This window comes from Prinia subflava, chromosome 5 (assembly GCF_021018805.1).
Source record: "Prinia subflava isolate CZ2003 ecotype Zambia chromosome 5, Cam_Psub_1.2, whole genome shotgun sequence".
Taxonomy (NCBI): domain Eukaryota; kingdom Metazoa; phylum Chordata; class Aves; order Passeriformes; family Cisticolidae; genus Prinia; species Prinia subflava.
In genome coordinates, this window is record NC_086251.1 from 60,550,128 (window position 1) to 60,568,488 (window position 18,361).

Here is an 18,361-nt window from a genome sequence, read left to right on the forward strand (position 1 = left end):
CTGTGCGAAGAATTTCTTGATTCTCTTCTCCTTTTCTTGAGCTAAAAAAAGAATATCTCACACACATAGTTTCTATTTTAACCACTAAAGCTTGATTTTAATTACACTACTACATTTACTATTTTATTGAAATGTTAATACAGCATAACTTTACAACCTAGCATAATACATATAATAAATATCTGCGTAGAACCATATAATATGCATTTTTCACACCCTGCAAGTGTTCAAGGCCACGTCAGGCAGGATTTGGAGCATCCAGGTCTAGTGGATGGTGTTCTGACCCACAGCAGTCGGGTTAGACCTGGATAATCTTTGGGGTACATTCTAACCCGAACTAGATTGTGATTCTGTGATTAGGTGGGATAGCAGGAAAAGGTTCCTCTCCCAGACGATGGTCTGGCACTTGAACTGGTTCCTGAGGGAACAGTCACGGCCCCAACGCTGACAGATCTCAATGAGAGCATTTGATCAATGCTCTCAGGCACAGGTGTGGGATTTTGGGGGTTTTCCTCTGCAGGGCCAGGAATTGGGCTCAATGATGGGTCCCTTCCACCTCAGGATATTCTGTGATTTTGTGAGATTTCAGTAGCTGCTCAGCAATCTCACATTTCTGTGGTGTTTGCTGAAGCCCTTGGTGAAAATCTGCAGTTTTATCTTATAAATGTGGTGTTTAAATCATTAGTATAATTCACTAGAAGTTGTGTCTGAGATGTGAGAGTTGCATCTGTACTTTCATTCTGAATGAGGAAAGCAATTATGCTCTTACATCTGCTGTGGAAGCCCTGAAAGTGCATTTTTTTCTCTGCTCTAACAGCATCTAAAATTGTGAGTGGCAAGCAAACGCCAACTATTCACTCCAGCATCTGAGGAGCCTCACACTAAGACCTTATTATGGAGAAGTCCAGCTCTGGCTGCTCCTATTTGCGACTTGTGTGGAGACGCCACGTGACGTCCAGAATTACACTCCACTTGTACACACAACAGCACCGCGAGCAGTACAACTTTTGATTCGCCTCATGCTCCAATTCCAGGGTTCAAACCTTCAGTCCTTGCCCTTTTGAAGGCATATTAACGGCTGTGAAGCCGAACCCGCCCCGTCCCGTGGCTCTTCCCTCAGATCCCCAGAGCGAAATGGCGCCTGAGGGCGAGCCCGCCAGTTGCCAAGGCAACAGGGAAGGGGCGTGGTGCTGTGGGATCACGTGACCCTGCGTTTTCCCGCCCCTCCCGCGCTTGGCGGCCTTGACCCTCCCCGCTGCCCGTAGGCGCGTGACACCGCCCCGCCCACCCCGGGAGAGCGCTGTTGATTGGTCGGAGGGGGCGGGAGGGGGCGGGGCTTGTGCCACGCAGGCGCAGTGAGGGGGCAGGGCGCAACCCTGTGAGGAGGAGGCGGCGGCGGCGCGCGAGCGGCGGCGGTTGGTGCGCGCGCCAAGATGGTGAGGGGGGAGCTCGCGCCGCTCCCTCAGGGGGAGACCCGGCGGGATCGTGAGGGGAGAGGGGGGGTCCGGGAGGGGGCTCACCCCGCTGAGACAATGCATAGTTATTTGATTCAGAAAGATTCGATAGGGAAATGGTAGAATAGTCAGCGCGAGAACGCGTGATCTGACCTCTGAGGAATTGGTTATGTGTCTGTGAGATAACTGATGGCTTGTTCGCACCTGGTTGTTGCCTGTCTTCTTCTGTTTCGAGCTAATTCGCTGCAGAACGTCTGATTGTTGCTCATTGAACTAATTCACCCGAGTGGTGAATTTGGACTTGAGCTGTGATTGCTGGTCGGAATAGACCAAGAGAAACAAGGCTTGGTGGATGAACCCTGTGGAGTACTTTGCATTAATATTGGCTAATGGGTAAAGAAATGGTTCTGGAAAAAGGAAGAACCGTGCATGCTGCTTTTAGTAAAGGTTTGGGGAGGTGAACCCTCCTATGTTGCAAAGCAAATTTGATCAAATCTTGGGCTGTTTTAATGTATGCCTCTCATGTGAGGGTCGTGCTTGAGACACTTTGGGAAATTCATGTTTACTTGTCATTGGGGAGGGGAGTGAGTGTCCCGAGGGGGACCTGAACAGGAGGGTGCAGGGAGCAGCAGCATCCCCTCGGTGCTGTTGGCAGGTGTGTCCGTGTCTGTGCAGCAATCCTGCCTTGGCTTTCTTGAGTTTTTGTTAAGCCAAGCGTTGGTGAGCCGGCTTAGCCCCGATAAACAGTCTGAATCTGATGTTACCAAGTGTTTTCCTTCAGATTCCCTCAGGGATTTGTGTTTGTGTGGCTGCACAGGTGTGAGCAAGAGCATTGCTCGTCTGCTGGGAGAAGCAGAGGATTGGGAGAAAATGTTCCTTCACAAAAAAGCATTTCATATAAAATATAACCTCAGCTTTGAAATGCAGCCCTGAATCCTGTTGGGTTTTTTAATTGAGACCTCCTGGGTTAGTGAGAGTGGGTATTAGTGACATTTTATAAGAAATACAACTTCAGCTATGAAATGCAGCCCTGAATTCTGTTGAGGTTTTAAATATTTTTTAGGGTTTTTCTTCCTGAATGAGTGAGAGTGGGTACTAGGGATATTTCACAAAATCCAGAATGATTTAGGTTGGAAAAGACCTCTGCGATCATCGAGTTTAACGCGTTTGGGTCAGAGGAACCCACTCGCTGATCAGAGGGAGCTGAGGGCAATCTTTGACGTTTAGGGGAAAAAAGGAAAATCGGGGAGGCTGTACAGGCAGTGCCTGAGCTGTGCTCTCGCAGCAGAGCCTGATTTCCTCTCCAGCTGTCCGGAGGAAGCAGAGGGATGAGACTTTGTGCCAATATTTGGTCAAGGTGGAAATCTTTTCAGGAGCAACAACAAACGTGGCATATTGGAAGTGGGGAAGCAGAGCCACCCGTTTGCATTCTGGGGGAAATTCACAATGTTGAACACGAGGAGACAGAACTGAGAGCTTAAATAATGACATTCTGGTTTAAAACCTTGTCTCAATGCAAGAATTCTTTATTAGAGCTTTTGATTGGTAATCTTGCACAATTTTTTAATCTGAGGAATTTTTTTAAGGAAACCTTGCAATACAGTTACTTTGGTACAGAGTTCTTGATGCCTTGGGAGTTCACAAATACAGTATAAACTGCAGATTTTGAGTAACTTCTTTATGAAGCTGGCATGAACCCCGTGGTGATGGAGGTTGTGTGTATAAAATGTTGCTCAGGAAATGGCAGTGGTTGGCTTGGTGCAGTTCAGAAATTGCATGTGTAAGGGAAGACAACCTGCATGGCTGCTTGTGAAACAATAATTTCCTTCCTCATCTTCACGGTGATGACTAATATGTTATCTGAGCATCTCTGCTGAGAGCTTGGTGTGCACGGGGGGAAATGGCTGCACATTTTTGGGTTCAAATGTCTGAAAATCTTTCTGTGTGTGTGAATCTCAGAAGTCAAATAATTGTGGGTAAAAATAAACAAGGACAATGTTGTTCCTAAAAACAAATAGTAGCTCTTATAATGTTAAATGCTTAAATTACTTGATCCCATTTGCTGCCACTCTAAGGGACTCCCTTATTTCAAGGCTTGGAAAATGAAGTGCAAAATTTACTTTTTAGGTGTAGAAGTGTAAAAATCTACTTCTGAAGTGTAAAGTTTACTTCTAAGAGATCTGAGAATAATCCCACTTCAGGAGTATTTAATGAAATATTCCTAGTTAACTGTGTGGCTTTGAATCGGGAAATCAAAATGGATAAATGTTCTGTTAATGTGTTTTTTAAAAAAGAAAAAGAATTTGCTTTCACGCATGTTTTTTCTGGTTTATGTGATGCTCTGAAGCTTTGGACAAGCTGCATGCAGGCTGTCTTCAGTAGGGTTTATGCACAGATATGTGTGACACAGGGATTTTATTGTCTGCTTCAATTTCTAGAAGGATTTATCTCTCCCTCCCTCTGCCATTTCCTTTTTGCAGAGTGAATCTCTGGTGGTTTGTGATGTTGCTGAAGACCTGGTGGAGAAACTGAGAAAATTCCGATTTCGCAAAGAGACCAACAATGCTGCCATTATAAGTAAGTTCCAAAGATGCCTGACAAAAATTGTCAGAAAATCCTCTCTCCTCTTTTCTTCCCTGTGTAACGTTGCTGCTGTATCAGGTCAGCATGAGCCAGGAGGATGTTTGTTCTCTGAGCTGTAGCACTTCCAGTTCTGCCTGTAATTTTAACAATAAAACTGTGCTGTTCTTAGGATTCAAGTCTCCATCTGCTCTTAGCAGAGTATTTATATTTAATTATGGCTCAGAGTCTACCACTGTTTGTAAAATGATTTTGGGAAGTCATGGGCTACACTGAAGAAGAAAAACAGAATCACAAGGACTGTAATTGTTGAGTGCTAAAAAGCTTCATGCATCCATTGTATAAATCGATTGAAAAAAACCATTGATCTGTGTTTTATTTTGATTTACAGTGAAAATCGACAAGGATAAGCAGTTGGTGGTGCTGGATGAGGAGCATGAGGTTTGTTAAATGAATTGTAAATAAGAATATCTTCAGCCTGCAATATATTGTTGTCTCTAAGGTACTGCCTTAGTTTCAAATTGTTATCAAACTCTTAATCTAATTTGGGTCATGAGCTTATTTAAATGCATGGTCACTCTGCATGTAAAGCACAGCACCATTAATAGTGAAACTATGCAGAAGCAATTGAGTTGACTAATTAATTGCACAAAAAAAAAAGTTATTTTAAAGCTGTTTTAACAATGTAAAGAGTGTCTTTGGCACCTGCTGGCTTTTTGAAGAGATTTCTGCTGTGTTTCCACGTAGATCTGCACATTTGCCTCTGAGCTGGTCTGCCATCAATTAGAAGCAGGATTGCTAATCCCCTGCAGATTCTAAATTTGATGGGTGGCATAATAAGGTCAGCCCAGTGTGTGGTGTTTCTTAATGGTCCATAGGGCAAAACTAAATCCTTCCCAGGGATTTGAGCATTAACCATAGCTCTTGTTGCTTAGAATTTGGATGTTAATGTAACATGTAAACGTAATGGGGACTCTTTTTTGTTTGCTGAAGGAGGAAGGACTGAATTTTTCAAACTTTTGATTTATGTAGCTGATTTTAACTGACTTCATGGTGTGTGCTTGCTTATTTCTGTTTAGCACTAGGGTTGGCAAAGCACAATAGCTGCCAACTTAGCCAACTAGAGCCAAAAATGTTTGCTAAACTCATTATGCCTAAAATAGGGATGATTATTCATGCTAACATTAATTCTATGTTTAGTTATAGGAGTCTGTTGGCACACAAGTCTTCCTAAACTGCTGTAGTCATTTGGGAGGCCTTTATCAATTCACCTGTAGATCAGCATCTGCCTTACAGGGGTTTCAGTGCCCATCACCCTGCTTTAACCTTCCAGTGAGAGAGACTTGCTCAAATGTTGCTTGTGTTTAATGTCACCAGGGCATTTCTCCCGATGAGCTCAAGGATGAGCTGCCCGAGAGACAACCTCGATATCCTTCCTATGCTGCTGCCACTTGGACTTACTCCCTCCTGGAAGCTGTTCAAAATGTTGGACCTCACCTTTTTAGGCCAATAATTGCTGTAGCATGATCTTGCTGATCCTTTGTTTGTGTAATAACCCAGGGATCAGTTCTCAGGCTGCACTGAACCGTTGTACCACTTGTTGAAGCAATGACTCATTTAAGCCTTTCCTGACATTTTATTTCCTTTTAGGCTATATAATGTTTGGGGAAGTAAAGCAAAGCCATGCTGTTGGTAATGTAAAGAAGTGAGTAAAATATACCAGTTGGTGCCTACTTCTAAATATAGGAATCTGCCTGTGTAACTCTGGGTCTGTTTTGGTACTTGCTCAGGATGTGGCTGTTGTTTTGCTGCAGTTACTTACTCTGTGGAATTGCTGTGGGCATGTGATCCAGGGAGGAATCCCTGCTTTGAAAGAAAAGGAACAAAAGAGGGTCAAGTAAATTAACTAATGAAATAAAAGGGGTATTAAGTTACATGTGAAGAAAATACCTGCCCTATTAGCCTCAAGAGCTGGCTGGCACCATTCCCTGTGCTGTTCTGAATCTTGTCTTTCATGCCCACAGTGCAGTGGGAGGCTGTAAAACAGATGTCCTGGCTAAAACTGTGGTTCAAATTCAGCAAAACACCTGAAACAACGAAGTTCTTGGTCAGCAAAGAAAGAATTTGGCTTTCATTGAGCCAAAACCACGCTGGTGGGTGTGGGAAGTCTTTTTACAAAGTTGGAAGAGGAATATTTGTTGAGAGGGTGATTTTTAGCTCTGATGTGAAACATTGCTACTGGGACAGCCCTCACATTGAGGCAGGACCAGTTCTGAAAGTCGGATGTGGAAGTGAAAACAGAACAGTGAGGTTATTATTGCAAAATTAAACATCATCTAAAATGTAACACTGACTTGTGCCTGCAGCAAGCTCTGATAACTGAGGATTATATCCTACAAAAATAATTGATTTCATAGTTTCTTTAACCTCAGAAAAAACATTTATTGTGTATAGTTACAAGTACCAGCATGAAGATGGAAGAGTTTCCTATCCATTGTGCTTTATCTTCTCCAGTCCAGTTGGTGAGTGAACTTTGTGATTGGTAGCTACTGTGTGTTGTAAATTTGGGAATATTGTTTTCTAGGGAAGATGAAACTGTTTACTTGGTGCTCTCAAGAAGGTTTTCCTGCCTTTGAGGTTCACATTTAGAGCACTTCAGATGTATGATAGGAGAGATTCTCTCTTTCCCACTTCTGAAGCCTGAACTGGAGTGTTGGTTTCCTGCTTAGCTGGCCAAAAGGTGTGTCTGCTTAAATGTGCTTCAGTGTGCTCAGCAGCCCTCCTCTGAAGGACAGGGCCTGGAGCACTCTGTCTCTACTCATGGAGGTTTAACCTAATTTAACCTGTTTACTCCTCAGATCTTGAGGAATCTTTAAAACCTGGCCCTGTAAGGCCAGGGAGTGAGGGGTGAGAGGGCTGGAAGACACTGCCTCTGTTCCTGACTGATTGTTTACCTGTCTCTTCAGACATGAGTGACTGGGAGGGAAGAAATTCCCCTCATCTCAGAAAGAGAAGGGAACCCGTTTCTTTCTGGGGATCTTAGAATCCTATTCCTTTCATTCTACCCACAAAAGGAACAGGACTCTGAGAGGGTTAGGATGGGATTTGAGAGGAGACTTTTCAGGGGACCTGGATGTAGTGGGCAGCAGTAGAGGATGCTGTGAGAGGACAGTCTGAAGGGCCTGTCACAGCCATGTGTGAAAAGGGGGCTCCCTAACGCAGAGCATGTGAAAGTGCTGGGGGAACAGGCTGTTCCAGGAGATTCTAATCCTGGATCATTCCAAGTTTGTAGAGAGCAGTATGGAGCACCCTCTGCTTGTGTCACAGCAACCCTCAACATCAACTTACCTGCACAGGGCACTGTGTAATTTTAATAGAAGACAAATAATCGGCATCTTGGTTTGGGCAAATTGCTCCTGGGCTTCCATCTGTGTTCTGTATTATAGCAGTGTATCTTGCTGGTATTAATGGATTATCCTTGTTATCCCTGGGAAGAAGATAAACTGATTGCATTGTTTTACCCTTCATTTCTCAGAGCTAGAATAACTAGGTATATAAAAGAGTTTAGCAACTAATGAGCATATTCTTTTGTAGTTACCTGATAATTTTTCTGTAAATGTCTTTAGCTTTCAGTTTGAATTCCGAAAAAAAAAACAACCCAACCTTATTTTTGCAGTGTTGCTGTCAAAATAACTAAACAAACTCTTTTTTCCCCCCTATAACTACAGGATGTAAGCCTGAGCAGCAGATGATGTATGCTGGAAGCAAGAATAAGCTTGTACAGACAGCTGAACTCACTAAGGTACAACTAGCTTTTGAAATAATTCTCTCCCCCTTCACTGCAGGTTGTTGCTTTGTGTCTTGCTTGAACCGATGGCAGGAAGGGTTTTGTGAGAGATTGTGACTGCAGTGAACAGAGCCTGGTTTAGGAAGACTGAAGGAGGAGTATGTATGGAGATTTCTGTAGCCTAGAACACCAGGAGGAACAGTGTTCTCTAAAACAAAAATATCCCTCAGTAGGATGGACATCTTTGCTGTGGGGGAGGAATTTACTGATGGGGAGAATAGACTAAAGCCTCAGTGTGGTGTGGAACAGATCAGTTTAGCTGGTTCCTGGGGCTGGATGCTTGCAGAACAGCCTGCAGAGTAAGTAACATGTGCCAAGTGATGAACAATTTCTTCCTGTGTTGAGTTCTTCCAGTACTGACACCAGAAGAAATCACTGCATTCACTAGGCCTGGCTGTGTGTATGTTTTAGAAAAGAAATGCCACCTTTTTTCATTTTGGAGATCTTTGAAATCTTTGCCTAATTGGCACCTAGACTCCTTTTTGCCTCAGTAAAGCTTAATAGAGTCAGTAGCTGCTTCAGGTTTTTCATACTATGTGAAATGATTGCAGAACTTCCAGCAGCACTTTTCCCTTTAGATCTTCCTTATCCTGCTGAGTTCATTAACATGCCAGTAAAAATGTCTGCTGGGCCAGTAAGAGAACTGTGAATCATAGAATGGCTTGGGTTGGAAGGGACCTTCATGTTCATTTGCTCAAACACCTCCCACTAGACCAGGCTGCTCCTTCTCCATCCAACTTCTGCCTCTTCCAGCTGTACCTTGTAAGAAAAGACATCTCTTTATAAATCAGACCTCAAATTGACAGGAGCAGAAGATGGCAGAAACAATCAGCACAGCCCCAATAAATCTTTTTTTAGATCTGTTGAAGCTGCATCTTAGAGGGCTGATAACTGTGATAGAAAGGAGGAAGAGAGTTTTCAGTGAGCAGAAGAAAGGGTTGGTGAGAAGAAGGTGAAAGCTCAGGAAGAAGCTCCTATCACTTCTGAATTGGGAGAAATTCAGCCTGAATGGCTTTTGAATGCAAGTCCGGGACTGGGTACAGAGGTTCATGATCATTCATCCTCCTCCTGAAGCCTGAGAACACAGGCTGTCTCCAGTTGGGGTTGCCTGCTTGCTCTTCAAATGTGCTTTATTCTTGCCACATGCTGAGCTGTGTTTCATTTTAACTCATGCTGTGACTTCCTCCTGGGTGTGATTTTTGCTCATGACTCAGCTGAGTTCTCTCATCAGTCTCTCGATGAGAGTGACTTGCACATTAGCTTGGCTCCTGTTAACCTGTTCTGTTCTTGTAACACTGATTTTGGGGGTTTCTCTATTTTAAAGGCCTGTGAATTTGTAAAATTACCTGACTTTTGTCTTTGGGCATCTCATAGACTCCAGAAATCAATGCATAATTAACATAGTTTCTCTTCAGGCTATTAAAAAAAACCCCAAACCCTAACCAGTTACTTGCCTATGTGGAATGTAAAGAGTATATTGGTGGTTTGGACCTTGTTTTCTGCTTCAAGGCTGTATTAGAGATTCATTAAAGATTTCGCAAAGCTTTGGGTTAGTAGTTTTTAGGTTGTTTTGGGGGTTTGGCCAGAGATGCTGTGGCTGCCACATCCCTGGAAAGGTTCATGGTCAGGTTGGATGGAGCTTGTAGCAACCTGGGATAGTGGAAGGTGTCCCTGCCATGGCAGGGAATTGGAACTGGATGGTCTTTAAGGTCCCTTGCAACCCAAACCATCCTATGCTTTTAGGATTTTAGGTTTTTTTCCCAAGTTTTTTATTTTGAGGTATTTTGCAGGTAAAATAATATGCTACTGGATATTAGGAATTTATTTCAGTTCAAAGAAAAAATAACTGTGTGTTGTACTGACCAAAATTCCTGAACTTTGGGCTTAAATCAACCCAGATATTAAATTAATTAGTATTCTTCAAAATACCATCTTGCTGAGATAATGCATCTGAGATGGGGCCACTTCAGGGTTATTTTCAAATGTATCTCAAATTCTTAAGGGACAAGAGTGAAGCCCTAGAAATAGCAATTACAAGATTCTTGTTCATGTTAGTGATGTTTTGGTCACTTAGTCTTGGGTATTTTCCTCTGATCTGATGCTTTCAAGAAAGCACCTGAAAATTGTAGGTTGGTGAGTGGTTTTTATTGCAGCTCAGGCAGCACGTGTGGAAAGGTGCTGCTTGCATTGTGTGCTTGTCCCTTTCCAGTGCCATCCCGTAGGAATTGATGCAATGCCATTTTGTTTAGGTATTCGAAATCAGAAATACAGAAGACCTAACTGAAGAATGGCTGCGTGAGAAACTGGGCTTCTTCCACTAAGGAAAACCTTTGTTCTAAGTATTTATGTACCATCCTGGTGATACTGGATCTAGACATGAATACTTACATCCAAGCAATGCACTGTATTCACAGCTGTCTCCTGCAGTATCTCTCTTGTGCAGAGTTTGTGCAAAGAATGGCAGGTCTGTCTCCTTGAAGTAACAAATCTTTGCAGGTGTTTCCTTATTTGTACCTGCTAAAAGGGAATACTCCTCTGCAGGGACTCCTTTTGCACTCCTGTGACTAATATTTCTGTAACTAAAATAGTTCAGTTCTGGATTTATAACCGTGTACAAACATCGTTTGGAAGCTGACGCTAACTTTTTCTGAGCTACAAACGCATCCTTATGACACACATTAGCCATTTATATGCAGAATTTATGTACTGTCGTTGCTTTTGGTTTTTTTCCCAACAATCTCCCAGGCCTGTGGCTGTGCTTCCAGCTCTGTGGGCTCCAGGAGCAGCAGAGACAGCCGCTGCTCCCTCCCTGCCCCGTTGGCTCCTCAGTCACTGACACTCTCCTCGCTGTCTGAGTAGGCTCCCAGCAAACCCAGCGAGGACGTGGCTGCTGCTGCTGCTGGAAGCAAGCTGGTGTTGGCCACGCTGCCTTGGGATTCCATCTTGTTCTCCAGGGCAGGATCCAGCTTCTGCTTCCTGCAGGCCACCAGCCCGGCCAGCTGGGCCTTGCTGGCGAGCTTGCTGAGCTTGCCCACGCTCCACTCCCAGCTCTCCGTCCTCGGCTTCTTGCTCTGGGGCTGGGGGTCCTCCTGCAGGATGTCCGTGGGTTTTGTTTGGGCTGTGGGATTCAGGCGGGGTTTTGCTGGTTCCTGGAGTCAGAATCCACCAGGAGCTGGCGGTTCTGGGCCTGTTTCAGCATGGCCTTCATCTCCTGCTCATCCTCCTCCTGTTCCTTGCACCTCTGCTCCTCCTCCAGCTCCTTCTACTGCATCAGCATGGCCTCAAAATCCTGGCGTTGGTTGAGCTCCTTCATCTCCTGCAGGTTCTCCAGAACCTCCATCTCCAGCCTGGAGTCTTTGGTTCAGTTCTCCAGGACCTTCATGGGATTGTTGAGCTCTTCCCTCTCCTTCTGCAGCCTCTTGTCCTCCAGGAGCTTCTCTGCCTGGAAGTTCCTCACGGCGCCGTGCTCCATGGTGTAATCCATGTTCTCGGGGTCTGTCTTGAAGGTGATCTCAGCCAGGCAGCGCGTGCACTTGATGTAGAAGCGGAAGAGGGGCAGCCCCAGGTAGAGCTCGTTCTGCACCGTCTCCTTACGGGCATTGAACTTCTTGCCCTCGTAGATCTATTCCCCACATGTCTTGCACCTCACGTTGAAGGGGGCCGCGAGCCTCACCACGTTCTGCTGGTCCTTTGGGAGCCTGAGCTTTGGGATCTCTGCCAGGTCAAAGTCCGGGGGGTAATATTTGTTTAGCACTTTCTGTTCTGCCATTGCGGTGGCTTCTCCCGATCCCCGGTGCTTCCGCGTTTGACACAGGCTTGACTTCCACACAATGACGGGTCCCCACGTCTGCCCACCAGCGGCAGCAGTGGGTGGGTGTGTCCAGTTGTCTTGGTTTGGAAGGACAGGTGTCTGCTAGGGAAAGCTTCACTTGGAATGGAGAATATAAACCCCCTCCCTCTGAACTGTTATAATTTTGAAATAAAGGGACTTTCAAGCAAAGATATAAGAATAGGAATAACAGTTCTTGACTAAGAATATTAAAAGTAAAAATGTAGCAGTACAAAAAAGCAAACAAACAAACAAAAAGAAAAAAACACTGACAGAGTCAGAATACAACCTGACACCCTGTTGGTCAGGGTGTTGGGACCAGTCCAATTAAGTCCTCTTGCAGTGACAGATGTGGCTCTGTGGGAGCAGAGGTGATCCTGTAGCAGGGTGTCGTTTCTTCTGAAGGTCCAGTGGTGGGGAGATGGGTCTGGTGTTCCTCTGGGAATGCAGTGCACACAGGCTGTCCTGGTGTTCTGACTCTCAGGTTTTATCCAGGTAGGAATGCTGGGCTCCTTCCACTGCATGGAGCATCTCACAATGGAATGATGGAATTTTATCAGTCATGCAATGAGCCTTAATGGCCCATTGACAGATGATTCCCCCTGGAGGGAGGGATGGGTGGTGGAAGAGATAAAGAACACTGCCACAGCTGGTTTTAGCAGCTGGCACATTAACAGAAGACACCTGCCCCCCTCCCCTCCTGGAGATACATGGGATGGGTTATAGGAGAGAGCAAGAAACACCTCCCAAACCAGCTTCAGGAGATGGTAAAGAATACATGCTTTTGGTTAGATCTTGCATTGCAACCCAAGACACCAGTGGAGGCAGCATTTTAGGTGTGGTCTCACAGTCTGGCCAATGAGCTCCAGGATGAGGCAGTCCGAGCATGTTTGTGGTGACACAGGACACATGTGACTCCAGTGTGCTGTTGGGATGGCTGTGCAGGCGCACTCGATGCCTCTCCACAGCAGCAGGATACAGCTTAGCACGGCTGGGTGAGTTTGCAGCGGGATCAGCGCGTTCCACTGTCAGTGTGTCCCAGCACAGGCCAGCAGTGCTGCTCTGCTCCCTGGAAAAGGTGCCCTGGCGCAAGCTGGAAGCGCAGCCCTGCACTGCCGTGGGACTCTTCTCCAGGGGAAAGTCCCAGCATGGAGTGGCAGCACAACCTCGTGTGGCTGCTTTGCCCGTCCTTCTCTCTTGCGCGTCCGTTCCAGCGCCCACGCCTCCTGCTGCTCCTCCCAGTGCCCTCTCCTCTCTGCCGGCCTCAGTTGGTGCCCACAGTGTCCCCACCGCCGTTCTCTTGTCACGCTCAGCTTTTAACTGCCTTAACAAGTCCACTCAAAGCCTCCAGGGTTTTATCACATTGATGGCTGCCTCATCTCCGAGGGAGGCTCCTCTGATTATAAACCTTCCAACCTGCTCCCATGTTTTTAAATCTGGAGCGCTTCCTTCAGTTATATACAGTCCGTGTTTCTTGGACCACGTTGGCAGGGCCAGTAAAGCCTGCTCATTGTATCTTACCCGTGTTTCTTTAAAAAAGGAATCCATACCTTCATAATGGGGTCTTCATGTACTGGGGTTCACACTCCCATATTTTTCTTTCCTGATGGCATCTTCTACTCCCATAAAAGGGGGATCCAGACCCACAGGGTTCTCCACCACTTTCCACAGCTGCATCCACTGCTCCGCCGGGATTCCATTGCTTTTTCCGCCGTTCTCCGCAGCCCTGACAGCTGCCGGCAGCGATTCCCACTGCTATCCCTGCTGCCATCCCCGCTGCTCTCCGCAGCCTCAGGCACTGCAGGCGGCAATTCCCGCTGCTGCCTCTCTGCAGTGTCCATGGGGGTTCGTTGTATCACACCAGTGCTCACCACGTGTCACGTGTGATGCGTCCGAGGCACGAAAGCAACACGCAAAGATCGTGCAGCAGCAGCCACCTTTGAGACCCGTCCTCCTGTAGATCACAGGGCACGTGCAGTTAATGCTCACTGGCCCAGCCAGCTGCCACCCGACCAGCCAGCCCCAATCCCCAACAGGCCTTACTGGTCCAGTTACATAATTAAGGTAATCATATAATCAACCATGTTTCAGTTGTAAAGGTAGAATTAGTTTATAACTGTGAGGCCCACAGGCCAGCTGTAGGCCACCATGTGCTGCCACTTACCTGATTTTTTGGCTTAGTGTCTTCTCAATTTTGAAAACTGCTCACCGGAAACACTTGTTTGGTGTTAAAAAATCAAAATCCTTGTACAGCAAATCCATCCATTTATCGTTCCATTGAGTCCATGTGAACTGTCTCAAATTCTTGGAAGTAATTTTTGTCATTCCAGTAGTTCCTCCGTTGCCTGAGTCAATCCTCCTAAATTTCAGGGCAAGGCTTTGACTGTCCAGTTGTCATGCTAATACAGTCTCACAGGAACTTGCTGATAACTAAGGGCTGAACTACAACTCTGGTTCCTCTCGTACCAGATTCCTTCTTGCATCTCTATTCTAACACTGTTGAGAAGTTTACCTCTGCTCATTTCCTGTTATCTGAACACCTGGTGATACTGTGTGCCTTTCATTTGTTAGCTTTAAAAGGATTTGAGAATTTTACACTGCCACTTCTTACAAATTTGGTAAAAAACTTTGTTAAAGAATCCAAGTAATATTTGTTCCTAGTGCCTCGTGCTGCAGTTGACATCTGTTAAAACAAAAAGCCAACCTCATTTTCTTTGAAATTCCAATCATCTGCTCCATTTGTAGGAGTCAGGAGGTTAAATCTTTTCACGATAATGAACGATTTATATCTCTTTTGTTATAAAAGTTGGCCACACGTAGCTTTTGAGTACTTTAATTACAACCTCTAACTTTCTTAATGGCTTTTTGGTCAAAATTACATTCCAGATAAGCTTTTACACAAGTGATCATTTGATTTTCATCTACTTAACAGTTCATCTCTTTGAAACAGCAAACTTAATGTGAAAATAGTATTTAACTTTTATAAACGACCAGTCTTTTTACAGGTCTGTTTTTTATTGACTAGAGTAGTTGTCTGATGTGGGACACATCCAGCCCGTGCTGTGGCAGGAGGAGCACTCATGGGACAGTCTCTCCCTATCCTGCTCATGAGTGTTTGTTGTGCTACTGAACAAGTATCTGCGTAAAGAGCAGCTTCCTGTTGATAACATACCTTAAAATACAGCTGCCACAACCAATCTGCTCGCTGGAAGGAACCAGTGTTAAATTTGGAGGCCAGTATTTCATGCTGTGAAACCTTTGCTGAAAGTGGGTTATTTTTCATTTGTCAACATAGGCCGTGTTAGTGGTAAAACACTAATTCCTGCAAGATCACAAGGAATTCATTGGCAAAGGTCTTCAGTGTTGGTAAATCTCTTTCTAGTTTGATGTTATTGCTCATTTATTTGTATATAAATCGGACTTGAGAGGAGCTTTTCCAAATACATGTTGGAATGATCCAATTAAATTGATCTTTTGGTGCAGGAAACAAGTGCTTGTAATTGAATTTCTTTGTTAACGTACTGAACTGGAAAAGCAATTTCATTTCTCTGGACAAAAAAATGTTGATTATGAAACTGTTGCTTGATCATTCTGTACTGCAGATCAATAAAAACAATGTCTTTTGTGACAAACATTGTATAAATAAGACTTGGGCTTAAAGGGTAGCGTCATTCCAAGCATCTGGAAACAGCAAGAATCTCTTTTGAGGTTTTTTGGGGATTGTACTAAAGGTGAGGCATGTCAAAGTACAGTGTGGGCGAGAGGGAAGCTGCTGCTTGGAATGTTCGGCTTGATTTGCAGTGGGGAAAAACTGGATTAATCATGTCTGTTGTACTTTGTACACTGGTGGGCTGCCAGCAGCCAACTGCTGCCTGCACAGGTCTGCACAAAAAGAACTGTACAGGAGGCCTGTATCAGGAGGGAGCTGCTGCGTGAAATTATCCAATTTGACCTTTCATCTCTGAATTGCTCCACTTCTGCCAAGAAAACATTACTCCTTACAGCTGAACCTTCAGCTGAGTTCTTCCACTTCGCATTTCTCGTGCCTCACTTAAGCACTTTCTGCCTTGAGTGCTGCCCCTGTAGCCTTGCAGGGAGCGCACAGATCTTCACGAGAGTGTTCAAGGCCAGTTTCTCCTGGAAGGTGCTGTTGATGCTGCTCAGCCCACCAGTATTACCCTTCAGCCAGCCCTGCCTGGCAGCTGCTCTCCCTCCCCTGGCTGAGCTGTGGAAGCAGCTGCAGGTTCTGGGAGGATGAGTGTGCAGAGGGTGTTTGCTGTTCAGCCTTGTTTGTGTTCTCCTTGCTCTTAATGCAGTGTTTTGACACAACTGGCTGCTGCTAATTGTGCTGGGCTCTGGAGATGCAGGTAGTGCTAGCACTTGATTAAACAAAGACATCATTATGTTCAGGTCTTTCCTGCACAATAATCCTTGTTTTCATAACATCCTTTCCCCACCTTATCTGTAGGACTGTGTGTTCTGTGTTGCTGCCCCCTTTGGCTCAGTGGGAGGCAGATGAGTCCATGTTCAGGCCAGTATGCTCCAGCTGGGCTTTGCTGGTGAGTTGCCCATCTCTAATCACACATTTCTCCTGAATTTTCAGACCTCTAAAGGACAATATAAATTAACCTAGGGGAGCCTTTGTAGCTAAAGGTCTGAGAGTCAGCATTTTCCATTGGTAGCTCCTATTTTTCAGGAGTTAGTAAGCTGGCCATAAAATCCTTGATCTGGAGTTAAAGGTCTCTCCAAGGGAGACTTCTGCCACAATTAATCAGGTTTGCTTTAAATATTGACTAGATGGCTGGGATACAGCTCTTGTAATCCTATTCATTGATGGTAAGCTGAATTAAAGCATGAGTTTGCATGTCAGCTCATGAAATAGATTTGTAGTGTTATGAATATTTTTAACAAAAAAATGTAAATGCTGGTATTTGATGGTTTAAGTGTATTTCTAGTATCATGAATACTGTTCTAATAAAGGAGGCAATAATGCAGGTGTTGACACCTTTTTCACTTCTCCAAAGGAGCATCTTTGCATTTGTACCAGGATTCCACTTTTGTATCTTTAACTGTAAAATAGAAACAATGGCAGGGGTCTGACTCAAACAGGCAGAAGCAAGAGAATTCAATTCCTTACTTCAGTGCATTCCAAAAATAAACATGAACACTTTTTTAATACATACATGTAGTGACTGTGAAATGGAGCCGTGGTAGGACAGGAGAAGGGGCTCAGTGAAACTCCTGTGTTTGTGCTGTGGTTCAGACTCATTGCCTTAAAAGGTGTGTGAGGTTCACGGCCAGATTTCAGAATTTGGCAGTTCCGTGAAAATACCAGTAACCAGTGCAACTTCCATCTGCTGTTTAGTCTCTGCTACTTCACATTGCATGTTTACTTTAAACCAAATCTTTTATTGCTAAGCATGGTGCTTGTATTGGTTAAATAAAATGTTTCATTAAGAGGTTGTGTTGCCCTGTTTTAATTGCGAAGTGGTCCCTGTGTGACAGGGAAGATCTGGTAATGCTCGGTGTGATCTTCTTCCTTTTCTCAGCTTCCTGGAGTTTGTGTTGAACTTGTAGTGTGTCTTCAGTTTCAACTGCTCCGTCATTTGCTGTTGTACCTAAAATAATTCCTGTTTCCATCTGCTGTGCTGGGGAGGAGAGGAGCTCTTGGAATACTGCAGGGAACTGCTGTGCTCTGCTGCTTTGCACCTTTGTGTCGCAGACCTCCCACCACCTCCAGATGAGGTGCGAGGCAGCGTGGGGCTCGGTGTCAGCCTGGAATGTCACATAAACGTCCCTGTTCCACCTTTCCCACAGGGCAGAACCCGGAGCTGTGGAATACAATACAGTGTGCAGGTGCCCCCTGAACAGTGCCAGAGTAGCTGTCAGGGAGACCCCAAAGCTTGAAGGAGACAGAGGAACTTAGTACTTTGACCTTCCCACAGGCTCATCTCTTTCCTGCCCAAGAGGCCACTGCATTAATTTGATCTAAGCCCTCTTTTTCTGCGTTCTTGCTTTCTGTGTTCTGCGTTCTTGTTTCATCCTGTCACAGTCTTTGGAGACTTTGATTCCTCTATTGTTGAAAAAACTGCCAAGTATAATCCAAGGAATTCAGCTCCAGTACCTGACATAGATTGTTTCTGCCAACACGGAAGAACAGCATTAACAGGCCACAGATTAGACATGACAGAAAAACCCTTTTGCTCCCAGGTGAGGGAACTCTGTGAAGGAGAAAATGCACAGCTGCTTCAGCACATCTGGCTCTGAATGGCATCTCAGTCGCTGAAAGGCAAAATCTGTTGCCAAAAGCTCGGGGAAGAAGAAGCTGCTGTGGGAGAAGAAGGGTTCTCTGTGGAGGGAGCACAGCCTCGGGAGGCTGTGGAGCCTGGCCGTGGTGAGGACACTGTCCCTGGAGAGACAGCAGGCCCCAGGCTTCAGGGCTGTGGTAAGACCCTAGGGAAGAAACCTGAGGGGGCTGCCACCTCCCATATTGATAAGGTGTGTTCCTCCCTCTTAAGGCTTATCTGTGTCATCTCCCATCGTGATAAGGTGTGTTCCTCCCCCATAAGGCTTATCAGTACCAGGTTAACTGTACCCCATTGGTTCCTTCCCTCCCTTTTACCCCAGGTAATGGGTCTGATTTCAGTCCTT

At 45.2% G+C, this 18,361-nt stretch overlaps 1 protein-coding gene and 1 pseudogene across 1 annotated transcript; one reads left to right on the forward strand and one right to left on the reverse strand.

The window, feature by feature from the left end:
* The first annotated feature begins 1,332 nt into the window (after window positions 1-1,332).
* Window positions 1,333-17,131, forward strand: GMFB (glia maturation factor beta). The gene is made up of 7 exons (XM_063399661.1): window positions 1,333-1,436; window positions 3,935-4,031; window positions 4,426-4,475; window positions 5,412-5,461; window positions 6,474-6,556; window positions 7,763-7,836; window positions 10,131-17,131. Exons 1-7 carry the CDS (start codon window positions 1,434-1,436, stop codon window positions 10,200-10,202), a joined length of 429 nt encoding a protein of 142 aa, XP_063255731.1. The 5' UTR covers window positions 1,333-1,433; the 3' UTR covers window positions 10,203-17,131.
* Window positions 10,707-11,650, reverse strand: LOC134551714 (splicing factor YJU2-like; annotated as a pseudogene).
* Window positions 17,132-18,361: the final 1,230 nt, after the last annotated feature.

What these genes read in the sequence shown, in the direction of transcription:
- GMFB (XM_063399661.1), top strand. An exon ending in TGCTGGATGAGGAGCATGAG is followed by an intron (nt 4,476 to 5,411) that starts GTTTGTTAAATG and finishes TAATGTCACCAG; the next exon opens with GGCATTTCTCCCGATGAGCT. An exon ending in TATCTTCTCCAGTCCAGTTG is followed by an intron (nt 6,557 to 7,762) that starts GTGAGTGAACTT and finishes CTATAACTACAG; the next exon opens with GATGTAAGCCTGAGCAGCAG.